General features: G+C 44.4%; 1 protein-coding gene across 3 annotated transcripts in view; it reads left to right on the forward strand.

Annotated features, from left to right (window-relative positions):
• The window catches only part of KIF13B (kinesin family member 13B), a 121,914-nt gene that overhangs the window by 90,403 nt on the left and 18,784 nt on the right, over nt 1–12,727 (forward strand). For all 3 annotated transcript variants that reach the window (XM_082049082.1, XM_082049084.1, XM_082049083.1), the window contains 5 exons: nt 1,736–1,828; nt 3,653–3,805; nt 4,745–4,822; nt 5,414–5,467; nt 12,487–12,601. In XM_082049082.1, coding sequence (XP_081905208.1) covers nt 1,736–1,828; nt 3,653–3,805; nt 4,745–4,822; nt 5,414–5,467; nt 12,487–12,601 — 493 coding nt within the window. The remainder of the gene's footprint in view (nt 1–1,735; nt 1,829–3,652; nt 3,806–4,744; nt 4,823–5,413; nt 5,468–12,486; nt 12,602–12,727) is intronic.

A 12,727-nucleotide genomic window follows, 5' to 3' on the forward strand; every position in this document is an offset into this window, starting at 1 on the left:
GTCTTATTTTTGGGGAAACAAAGTATGACTTATTTTTTTGTATCCGCCTGAATGGAAGCACTGTGTCGATGGCAAAGAGAATTTACACTGCCAAGTAGTTTTCATAGTATCTTTCATGTTGTGGATGATAACGCGGCTTCTTTTTAAAGGCTCAGTGGCATCTGAGTATGAGAGATTTAGTGTTATTTGTATTAATTACTAAGTACTTTCTTCCCAATCACTGAAAAAGCAGAACGTGGTAGTTCATGTTTTGCAAAAACTGGGCGTCAGATGAAACGTGTGTGTTTCTCTGCTCCTGTATTATGTTCGCACATCACTGTTAACCATTTCTAATTATGCATAGAGATATTTAGAGATAAACTAGCAATAATCGGAGCACAAATCCCTGTGTGTAATTTGTCAAAGTTAATCATTCCTGGTCGTTAATGTTGTCCAGAGTGTATTCAATAGATAAATTGAGCATGCCGATAATTCCGATTGTGTTAAGTCTTCATCAATTCTGTTTTCTACAGATGTAGTCAATGATGATTTTAATTCTATTCTTTCTTGCTCGGTTTTCAATAACCTTTCCCGGGTGTTGTTCTCGGCAGCATCTTGCAATGACTCATCTCAGCATTAATTCAACAGTCCGGTTCTTAACCCTGCAAGGCGCCAAGTCAGCATAAGCGACGACCGTGCCCCTTAAATCATTCTTCATAACGATCTCTTCGGTCAAGAATTTAATGCCTGTGCTTGTCAATATTCAACACAAGTCACCTAGGGCTCTGGAAAACAAAAAAAACACCTCTAGAAGTAGCGAATGCTTTGGTGAATCGGTCACCTTGCAGTGAAGGCTCCAGTATAAGTTGGGGAATGACCTGTTGGAGAGCAGTGTAGCGGAAAGGGACCTGGGGGTCCTGGGGACAGCAGGGTGACCATGAGCCAGCACTGGGCCCTTGTGGCCAGGAAGCCAATGGTACCTGGGGTGGGTTAGAAGGGGGTGGTCAGTAGGTCAGAGAGGTTCTCCTGCCCCTCTGCTCTGCCCTGGGAAGACCACACCTGGAATCTTGTGTCCAGCTGTGGCCCCTCAGTTCCAGCAGGACAGGGAACTGCTGGAGAGAGTCCAGCGCAGCCACCAAGATGCTGAAGGGAGTGGAGCATCTCCCGTGGGAGGAAAGGCTGAGGGAGCTGGGGCTCTGGAGCTGGACAAGAGGAGACTGAGGGCTGACCTCATTAATGTTTACAGATATATACAGGGGGAGTGTCAGGAGGATGGAGCCAGGCTCTTCTGGGTGACAACCAGCGACAGGACAAGGGGTAATGGGTGCAAACTGGAACACAGGAGGTTCCACTTAAATTTGAGGAGAAACTTGTTTGGGGTGAGGGTGGCAGAGCCTGGCCCAGGCTGCCCAGGGGGGTTGTGGAGTCTCCTTCTCTGCAGACATTCCAACCCGCCTGGACACCTTCCTGTGTAACCTCATCTGGGTGTTCCTGCTCCATGGGGGGATTGCACTGGATGAGCTTTCCAGGTCCCTTCCCACCCCTGACATTCTGGGATTCTGGGATTCTGTGAATCCTTTCTCTGCATCTAAAATACAGAGAAGTTGTTTCCAAATCTTTGATCTCTCATGTATTTATTGGCTAGTCTTTTGGACTTCTTTCATTGTAAACTAAAATATATCCAGGTGCAATATGTTAAACTGTGTTTTCCTTAAGGCAATAAATATTTTCCTTTCTTTTTGGTACCTCCACGCAGGGTTTTGCACAGAGTTTCCTCCGAAGGATGTCACACCGGAGTTCCATCCCTGGCTGCGGTGTCACTTTTGAGATAGTCTCAAATATTCCAGAGGTGAGTAATAAATCGGAGTGTCTGAAATTGGCTAAGAGCCTCCAGCTTTCTGGTTTTCCCTCATTTGAGGGTGCTGTTTCTTGCTGCTGCAAGTGTAGACTACGGTTCTCATAAAAGAGTAAGCATATTCCTTTACATGCTGCGGCTGAGCAGCAACCTGTGTCTCATCGGCGTCGCTTATTGTTTTGTTGAGCGAGCGTCTCTTTGTTCAGGTCCTCGAAGACACGTTTTAAAGAGAGAGAAAAAGAGGAGGAAAGATGGGTGGGTGAAGTGCCTGATGTGGGAAGCATGAGAATATGTAAAAAAATAACAAAAGTGACTTTTTCTAAGTAACGTCTTGATGCGGCTCTTGATTCCTGAGCGTGTTCATAGATGCTAATCCTCTCCTTCCAAGCAGATGCTCTATCACAGCACTTGTGAAAACATGAGCATATGAAGAGCCCGAAGTCTGATTGCAGCCTGACTCTGTCTTTTCTGTTCTGCTCTATTTAGTGCTCTCCAAAATGTTTCTCAAGCAACCTTCTATTTCTTTTCTGGCAAGTCACTTGGAATTTTGGATAGGTAACGCCCCGAATGGGTTTAAGCACCTTCTAATTACAAACCACCTGAATGCAGCCCTTTTGCTAATCAATGGCAAGATCTCACTGCGGATTCTCAGAAACACACAGAAAAAAAACAATAAGCGCATAGAGCATGCTTAACCAACCTCACCGCCTTTATGAGGATGTGACCAGGTGGAGAGATGATGACAGAGTGGTGGATGTGGTCTGTCTTGATTTCAGTAAAACATCCAGAGACCTGGACAGGCTGGAGAGTCGGATGGGGAAAAATTTAATGAAATAGAACAAGGGCAAGTGTAGAGTCTTGAATCTGGGCAGGAACAACCCCAGGTTCCAGTGTAAGTTGGGAAATGACCTATTAGAGAGCAGCGTAGGGGAAAGGGACCTGGGGGTCCTGGGGACAGCAGGGTGACCATGAGCCAGCACTGGGCCCTTGTGGCCAGGAAGCCAATGGGACCTGGGGTGGGTTAGAAGGGGGTGGTCAGTAGGTCAGAGAGGTTCTCCTGCCCCTCTGCTCTGCCCTGGGGAGACCACACCTGGAATCTTGTGTCCAGTTGTGTCCCCTCAGTTCCAGCAGGACAGGGAACTGCTGGAGAGAGTCCAGCGCAGCCACCAAGATGCTGAAGGGAGTGGAGCATCTCCCGTGTGAGGAAAGGCTGAGGGAGCTGGGGCTCTGGAGCTGGACAAGAGGAGACTGAGGGGTGACTCATTCCTGGGGATCAATATGGAAAGGGGGAGTGTCAGGAGGATGGAGCCAGGCTCTTCTGGTGACAACCAATGATAGGACAAGGGGCAATGGGTTCAAACTGGAACACAAAAGATTCCACTTAAACACGGGAAGAAACTTCTTCCTGGTGAGGGTGGCAGAGCCTGGCCCAGGCTGCCCAGGGGGGTTGTGGAGTCTCCTTCTGTGCAGACATTCCAACCCGCCTGGACACCTTCCTGTGTAACCTCATCTGGGTGTTCCTGCTCCATGGGGGGATTGCACTGGATGAGCTTTCCAGGGCCCTTCCAACCCCTGACATTCTGACATTGTGTGATCCTGTGACAGTGGCAGGAGCACTCATGCAGTTGGCATGGCACAAGTTCCTTCAATGTAAGAAGGCTTATATTTAGAAATATTCAACAGGATGTCTGAATCTACTTCTGAAATTAAGGGAGAACAATGTTGAATCTGTCCTGTATGTTTAAAAAACACATTCCCTTCAAGGCTGATGGGAGAGATTTTGTTGCAGGAGGATGTAATTTCTGTTTGTCTTCCAAGGATGCTCAGGGAGCTGAAGAGCGGGAGGCACTGGCCCGAATGGCGGCGAATGTTGAAGACGCGGCTTCAGCCGACTCGGAAGCCTATATCGAGAAGTACCTGCGCAGCGTGCTGGCCGTGGAGAACATTCTCACCTTGGATCGGTTGCGCCAGGTCTGGTTTTAATGCTGCAGCAAACAGCAGAGAATGTACTTAATGGGAAGAGTGTATGGCAATGCAAATGTTCTCCTAAGTGCACGCAGTGGCTCACAAACCTCCGCCCCACAAAGTGTGCGTGTGGCAAACATCCAAAGCAGCAAATGCAGCTCACTCGAGACGTGTCCTCACTCAACTACCTCCCGTATAGATGGAAGAGACTGAGAGCTTTACATTAAATTCGCTATGATGGGATCCTTGGTTTGTTTTCAAGACCGCGCATTGCTAATTTTGGCTTAGAAAAAGTCATCGCGTGGCATTCGCTTTTGCTTTCGAAAGCTTGGGGTTTAGCGATAGCTTCCAAAGTCACTGGTACAATTCTTGCCATTTTGCCCGTGTTCTACCTTGAACTAACCAAACCCATTCTGTCCATAAATAACACATTGATTGGGTTAATCTCAAGTGCTGTAACTCGATCTGTTTACTGGGAAAAATGCAGGAGAGAAAAACACTTATTGAAAATTGTTTTTCTGAATCTAAATTATGCAAGTACAAAAGAAAGTTATGCAAAACAAGCTAGAATATGCGCCTGCCCACTGTAAATTAATGCTGAAGTGTGATGCACTCTAAGTATTGAAAGCAAGTTTCCTGTCATATGTAATTAGTTTAAAGGATTAAAATAGGAGCTTAGCTGGGAAGGGGAGTCTTAGTCATTGCAGCTGGAACAGTCATCTCCTAGAATGAGAACTAGCTGGAAAATCATACATGTGCCAATCAGCAAAATACTAGATGTCAAAGTTTATCCACTCTTATAGTTGTAGCCACGTTACATGCAAGTTTTGGATTACAAGACTTTACAGAGCAGTAAGACTAGAAATATTCTTATATAGACAAAGGTATCCCGGGACGATTGGAGCTTAGATGTATCTTTTAATTTGTTTCGTTTCTCTTGGGCAGGAAGTTGCAGTGAAGGAGCAGCTGATGGGAAAAGGGAAACTGTGCCGCAGGAGCCTGAGCTCTCCCAATGTGAACCGGGTGAGTGTCCATCCCACCTGCAGCGGATTGAGGGCAGCGGGGCCCCTTTTTGGCTTACAGGTCCTGTGATGCCGGATCATGGAGCAGAGCAATAAATTCCCTTCTGTTCGACCCTTCCGTGGTGTTTGTGAGCACGTAAATCGCCAAGTGGAGACACAATTTGCGCGCATTAATGCTTTCATCATACAGGCGGGCGTGCTTCGAAGCGCCCCCGTAAATCCAGACTGAAAGAGCAACGTAATAAGAACTTCTGCCTTTTTGCTGGAGCTTTTTTCACTTAGGTATCAAGTTCAAGATTCTTTTTCTTTAGAAGATTTGGAAGCAAGTTATAGGTATTTACTGAACTTAAACTTTGTAACAAAGACAAGACTTGTCCAAACTTTGCAATGAAATGCTTTGGTAGAACTGGTGGCCAAACTTGTCAAGTTCTGGCTCCTTCCAGGTCAATAATCAGGATTTCACCTTTCATCTCTTGGATTTCGGTTCTGCTTTAATGGCAACATTATTTGCATGTTTCCTCATGTTTGTCAAGAGGTGTATTTAGCAGTTGGTTTTGTTAATGAATAATTCTGCTTGTCTTGACTGTTTCAGCTTTCTGGAAGCCGCCAAGATTTAGCACCCCCCTATAACCTGAGCTTTAACCGGGTAAGTAGCTGAAGGTCTGGGAAATCTGTAGAAAAAAGGTAATTATGGTGACTACACAATAGCAGATAATTCAGCCCATTACACTCCTTAAATATACCATATTTATTTCAAAAGCAAAAGATTGAATTTACCCTTATTTTCCAAATCTGATAAACCGAAGGGTCGTCTGATAGATATTCTGCCCAGGGAGCATGTATTCATTTTAAAAGGGAGAATCTAGTGGTGACAAGGCATTTTAATGCATAATGCGGTTGCACGGAATGATGGAATTTTGATGTAGTGCTCTAGCATTGGTTGCTAAATCTGTTACATCTCATCCATGTAAAGAATGCTAAAATGATAAAGTGCTTATAACAACTTCTGTTTGGAGAGAATGCTTCAATATTGTAGGTTTTTAAAGCAAAAATTAAAGGTTGGAGTTGTTAATGATTTCTGTTTCTCTCCTCCCTTCCCCTCAATGATTCCTCCCATTGCATGTTTCAGAGCCCAAAGGTCCCAGCAGAGGTAAATGCATTAGGTCCACCTAATGAGTGGGATAATAATTTTATCTCACTATAAAGCTCGTTTTGCTCACTTCAGCGCTTTTCCTTCCTGCTTTGAAGATGCTGCTGGCGGTGTCTTATTTGCATAGCACATAGCAAAGGAGTTTTTCCGTTGAAAAGCCTGTCATTAATGCAGCGCGAACCCGGTACAAACGCAAGAAGTTTCTCCTTCTTGGGTGCATCTTTAATGCTGTTTCCTGAGGTTCTTTGGGTGAAGTTATTTCAGAAATGACCCCATCTTAGCTAAAAAAATATAATGATACATATGAAAACAAGCATATATGTGCCAGTCATGTGGACATGAGCCTGGAGATGAAACATTGAGTGTTTCTTCTGAATTTTCCTCAGGCTTTGGATAGTTCAGTGTTAACAACTTTGATTTCTATGAAAGAATGACTTCATATTAACACTAGGCCAATGGAAAATGTGTTTATCCTTAACGCTTTGGGAGGAATGACTTGGTTGTACCGAGCTTTGGTTAACTGGAGTTAATCGGCCGTGGTTTGCATGGAGTTCTGCAGCTCTTCACTGTGGTTGATGCAGCTGAGATCGCGCATCGTCCCCGCTTCCCAGCTTCATCTCAAGGCACTTGTTCCTCAGGACGTGGGGGATGCAAACCACTGTCACGGTCCATTCGGTGATGGACTCGTGATGGTTCGTTTACCTTGATTTTGAGGTGCAAAATTAAGGCAATCAAAATGCCGAGGGGTTAGGATTCAATCAAACGGTGTTACTTTATTATTTGGCCCATAGAGCGGCACGCGATAGAGAAAGTAGGAAAAAGGGAAAGAAAAGGAAAAGGTAGGAATGAGGATTGGTTACCACCAATGGGTTCCAAAGGCATCCCTCTGGTCTCTGGTCCTGTAGAGTCCTGCTGGTCCTGCATTGTGATCCGGGATCCTCTGGTGGGGAGATCAACAGTGTCCATTCAGGAGTCGCCTCTTATGCGTCTTCACCCCCATCACTCCCATTGATTGAGGCCAGTCTCCGCCTTGATCTTGCAAGCCAGGCTTAACTGCACAGGCTTGAAAGATCCATGCTTCTTTTGCCAGTGCTTACGTGGCTGCATTCAAGGGTCTCTCTCTGGTCCATTGGGTGACTCAGGACCTGTGTTGAGCTTCTGGGCGTGCTCCTTTTCATTGGCCGTTGTTTGTTGACCAGTGCAACACAATGCTGCTCCTCGGGCCTCTCCCAAGCCAGTGGCCATTTGTTCTTTCCATCAGGGCCTCAGTTCTCCCAGTTCCTGTTCACGCAAATGCTGCTCCATCTTCAGACCAACTCTTACAACCCCCCTTGAAAAAGGTTATTAGGAAGGCGCTGGAGAGAGACTCGAACTCTCGTGGGTTACTCTGAGCAGTATTTATTGTAGAAGATTCGCAGGAACAGCAGGGTTGGATCACCTCCTCAGAGAATGACAATCATATAGCATTATAGCTAGTCATTATATAGGGTTCTAACAGGTATTATGCAGCTAAGCAAAATTTATCACTGTCTATCACTATTGATGTCTTCAGGTTCCTTCCGTCCCAGTGGTCTTCATGTTTCACTTCTTTCTTCATGTTCCACTTTGGCAAGTACCGAACAAAAAGTCCTCGGTTGCAGGGCTAGCTTTGAAGTTCTACCTGTCTATTTGTTATCCATAGTTCATCAATCTAATACAAAAATCAGCAAACCTAAGAATAGCATTTATCAATGTCTAAGGATACAAAGCAAGCATAAGGTAACCACGCCCGTGGTTCTGGGCAAGGGCTATACAGGAGACAAGCTGAGACTTGCAGCCTTAGCAGCACAGCTTATAACACTGATATAGGCCTAAAATCCTAATTTCCTATTTTCCTATAACACCCCTGGTAGAAATTTCTGCTTTCCAATGGGTCTCTGGTGCACTTTCCTTGGGAAGATTGAAGAAAAGCTTTTGCGATCACAATGAAATGTTACATGAATTATTAGAATCATATAATAGTTTGGGTCGAAGGGACCTTCCCATCCCATCCATTCCCATCCCTGTCATGAGCAGGGACGTCTTCACCAGCTCAGGTTGCTCAGGTTTAGCATAAAGGATCTGAGAACGTCTCGATACATGGAGTTCCAGCTAAGCCAGACGTCTTTGTCACTTGCAGAGAAATTTAGTGAAAAAGGAGTCATAAATCGTTTTTTTTTAACCAGGAATTAGCTTAAGACTGCTTTTGGTCTCAGCTCTAAGCTATATCTTGTTTAAATGAGAAAAAGATGATTTTTGCTCCTGTTATCACTCCAGATGTGATTATGGGCGAGTGAGGTGGATTTTATTCCATCTTGCACATTAGCACATGGCAGAGTGTAGAGTCTTAATGGTGATAGAAGATTCAGAACTGGATTTTTACAATCCAGGGTGTTTGCATTGGAAGCAATGACTTAAACTGGATGAATGAGATGGCCAAAGAATGGAAGGCACCTCTGACTTGCTTTACGGGTCTTCTTCAGCCTATAATCTTGTACAGAGGAAACATTTCATAAATTGTTCTTAAAACATCTTTCTACAAACTGTCTTTGCCAGTCGTCTTTCCTTTCCCAAAATCCCAGTACCTTGTAGCTCAAAAACCGTGTATCCAGAAGCCAAGAGAGACAAGATTGTGCCATTGAACCTTCAGGTTTCGCTGTGTACCAGAGGTTTTTTCCACCAAATCAGTACCACCTAGATCACTCGGAATGATCTCACCGTTCATGAGAACAAGTGCCTTTTGCCCCAGCCGTACGCTTCTATTTAAGTGCTACGTGGTCACCTTTTCCCAAGCCTTTTCTGAACTGCGAAAATAATGAAACGCAAGCACTCTTCATTTCTCTTACCCAGTGGCAGCATTTTAATGGTCTGTCAACTCCAGGAGAAGAATTGTCAGGTAAAGCCTATAGATGACTTAGGTAGCGATCGCCCCTATTTGCTCCAAAGTTTTCATGCGTGTTGGTGCTGATGAAATAAATTCCCTGGTGGTTTTTGTGTGTGAAAGAAGGGAAGAAGAAGGTATTATATAAATAAACCACGTTCCCAACAGCTCTTGTTAAAATACATCAAGGGACGTGTGTTCTTCCAGTGGCTATTTGTGATTTGTTGAGTTGAGTCACTTGACCTCTCTTTGGTCACTTGGCAGAGACCAAATATATTCATGAAATGATGGCTCCTCTGGGCAGATGATTTACAAGCTTCTTTCCTTTCTCTCGCCACCCTTCTTGATAGAAGAAAGATTCACAGCACTTAAATAGCCCCCGTTGCTTAGACTTGAAGTGTTTCAGTTAGCGAATGCACAAAGCAATCATGCGAGAGCGCTATATAACACGCGATGTGAAACTTGGGAACTTCATCAAGTTAATATAGTTAATAATTCTTTTTATTATTGTTATTTTTGTGAGACTAAGATGGGTTACCTTTCGGTTTAGTAAAATCAATCATTGGTGAACTGCCTTTTGTCTGCAGGTCCTTTGCATGGCCGTTGACCCTTTCAGTTGCCTTCAGTAGTTTATTTTGCCAATGTTTCTCCACCTGTTGCCCTGAATTACCTATTTTTATTGGTTTGCTGTCATCTTAGTCTAAAATGATGATTTTTCTTCTCCCTCCAAAATGAGTGTTATTTAAAAACCCAAGTATATGGCCAGACAAATCCTATTCTCAAGCTTATATTCCTATTCTTGGGACCTGCATTTTATTTAACCTCACAAAGCATAGAACATTAAATTAAAATTATTTGGAAAACATGGTCATCCATAATATTAAGGCTGATGCAAAATTACCTAAAGATCCTAAGATAAAAACATTTTCCTAAGGAAAAAGGCACTAAATCTTATCAGATCTTATCAGATCTAGGAAGTAAGACACATGCCTGAAATGGTTTGTTTTGGAGCAGTCGATGAAGGGCGGTTCTGACTCAACAAAGGGATTCAGAAGATGATGGAGCTGCTCCTTACCTGCCTTAAATCAGCGTTGTAGTAACTGGAAAACTTTCCTGTAAGTCCTTCTGTTCCTTCTGTCTCTTGGTCTCCAGAAGCACTTAGGCTTGGCCTATAGGTAAAAAATGATTAAGATGTCCCTTCTATCCACTTGGCATTAGTAAGTGGATCATTATGCTGTGATCCCAAAGTACCACCCACCAAACTTCATTTCTAAAAAAAAGCCTTGAGGTGGTTTGTGCTCTTCCGTGGTTCTTTGTCTTAACCTAATGCCAACATCTACGGAATTGGTTGCGGACCAGAAGGCACCAAAACCAAACAGTATTTCCAGATCATTTTGAGTCTTATGGCTACAGTCGTGCATCCAAAAAAATACTGAATTACCTTGAGATATTTTCGCCATCTGGATAAAGTGTCTTCTCACGTTTGACTCTTTTCCTGCAAACTAATCCATCAGTGGGAGGCAGAGGAGACTGCAGGGAACGTTTTACATCCCAGAGATGGTTTGAGCGTAGTCTGAAGTCGTTGGCTGGTTCCATGCTGGCTTTGTCTGCTGCAGAACGTGAAATAATCCCAGCGGCGGGATAAGAAATCAGTCCATGAAGCGGTATTTTGGATGGATGTAAGCGGGACAGGACCGCATGGGCTAAGACCACCTGGAATAATCCGCAGTAGTTGAAACACAAGATGGCAAAAGCCTGCACAAGAGTTTCTGGGCATTGGGATAGGAAAGAGGAGCATTTTGTGGCAGGAATTTTCCAGACTTTTGATGCGTGTAAGAAATAAATAAGTTGCAGGTCAAAGATAATGTTTAAATTGAAGGCTTAAGGTGTAGAACATCTCAGTCATCCACACGGATAGCAGGGAGCTTGCAAGAAGGGCTCAAACACCAGCGTCCTCAGAAACACAAGACTTAACAAAGCCTGGGTGTTACTGTTAGTCCCAGCCTGGTTACAGCAGTTCTGATGTTCAGGCCGATGGGCCCAGCTCAACTTAGACGTCATTAGTCTTTATGTGTCCCAAACGTCACTTCACAGAAACGGCGCCTGTGCTCTTTACATCTAATATATAGACGTTAGCAGGGAGAGGTCTGAACAGGGTGCTGCTGTGCAAAAGCACGACTTACTTGCTATTCAAAGCAGGAGAGCTTCAATGGGACCGACTTATAGATCCGCCTGGAAACGATTTTTGCCCTGGGCTGACCTTCAACCCATTGGAGAAATCTATTCTTCCTATCCTGGCTTATTTATTGTTTGTGAAACATTCACGACTTGAAGTTACAGTTAAGATTAGTTTAGCTGCCTGTCGTTTGCTGCTCAAGGTCAGATTATTTCCTTGCATCCAACAGCGTGAAGCTTCTGGAAAAGGCACATTTCCCCTTCTTCCCCTAGGAAAATATATGGAAAACTTGTGCTCTGGGATGCAGCAGGTCTGTCCATCCCTTGTGACTCCTTTCTACTATGTTTGCTGCACCATCTCATCGTTAGAGTATTCCTCTTTTTGTTATGTCTTTTAAAAGGACAAGCAAGATTCAGATACAATATAATCCAGACAAGCAAATATATCAACCAAGCACAGCGTAACTAACCAAAGTGCAATCAGACTTGGATTTCTATGGGTTTGGCTGCCCCGTCCTCTCTTTGCAACCTCTGTTTCTGGAAAGGTGAAACTTTGTGAGGTTGTTGTGCTGGACAGACCAACACTTTTCCACAAAGACATTGAGACTTCTTGTAGCCTTGGAGACTTAGCATAATCATCTGCAAAAGATTTTACATTTCAAGATGATCGAGTTAGGATAAAACCGTTTGGCCACGTAGATTCTTGACGCCCGTGCACTGATGTGAAGTATTAACTGGGAGATTCTCTCCATCAGCCAAGAGACTTTGTCATGGAGCCGGTTTCTGACCCATGAGGTTGGGATGAAAGACGCGGAGCCACAATGGACCTTTATAAAAGCTCTTTCCTAACAGCATCAAAACTCCAACCTGTCTTATCTTAGTCTTGTTCTTGGCTGCTGGCATCTGCAGCTCGTTGTCTTGTGTTCCATCCGCCTCTTTCCCAGGCTGTTCAAAAGTCACATTGCCACCATTGTTTCTTCTCAATCTGACCAGCTCATCCATTGCCTCATTCTCTGACCCCAGGTATTAATGTCCAGCCGTTAGGATTGTATTTCTTCTCTTGTTCAGAGCTCTGTGTGTCCTCCCCACTTCTCTCTGGCACTCTCAGCCTTTGCTCGTGACTCTTCTGGAGCAGATACACAAAATATTTAGGAATTTGGGGTAGACTGGTTGTAATGTACTCAACTTCCACTACACGGCTGCACAACTGAGTGAACTAATAGAGTTTTAATGTTTATACATAGAGTTTTTTCTGTGCCTTGATGCTGATGGGAGCTGAGGGTGCTTATCTTTGCTGGACTGGGTGTTTCAGCTCAAAGTGTCTCTGGGTAAGGGTCTGTGCATTCTGATCTTTGTGGAGGGGCTGGCAGGGTATGTAAGTGTTGCTGTATTCCTGCTGATGTGCCAACTTTGAAAAATACAACTCTTTTTATTGCCCTAGGGCCGATGGGAGAGTCAGCAAGATGTATCCCAAGGTGCCACAAATTCCAGTAGAATCAGCCCATCTCGTACCTCTCTGCCGGACTCCGGGCAGCAAAACCGCTCCCCTGATCCAGGTAAGGCCTTTCCTAAAGCTGGAACAGCTTTTCTAAAACTGGACTCAAGTTGTCCAGCTCCTGCGTGTCAGGTAAAGCTGAGCTGCTTTGGGAGATGCAGAGAAATTTATTCTTCAGAGTTCATGC

Source organism: Streptopelia decaocto, assembly GCF_964273445.1.
Source record: "Streptopelia decaocto genome assembly, chromosome: 3".
NCBI lineage: Eukaryota > Metazoa > Chordata > Aves > Columbiformes > Columbidae > Streptopelia > Streptopelia decaocto.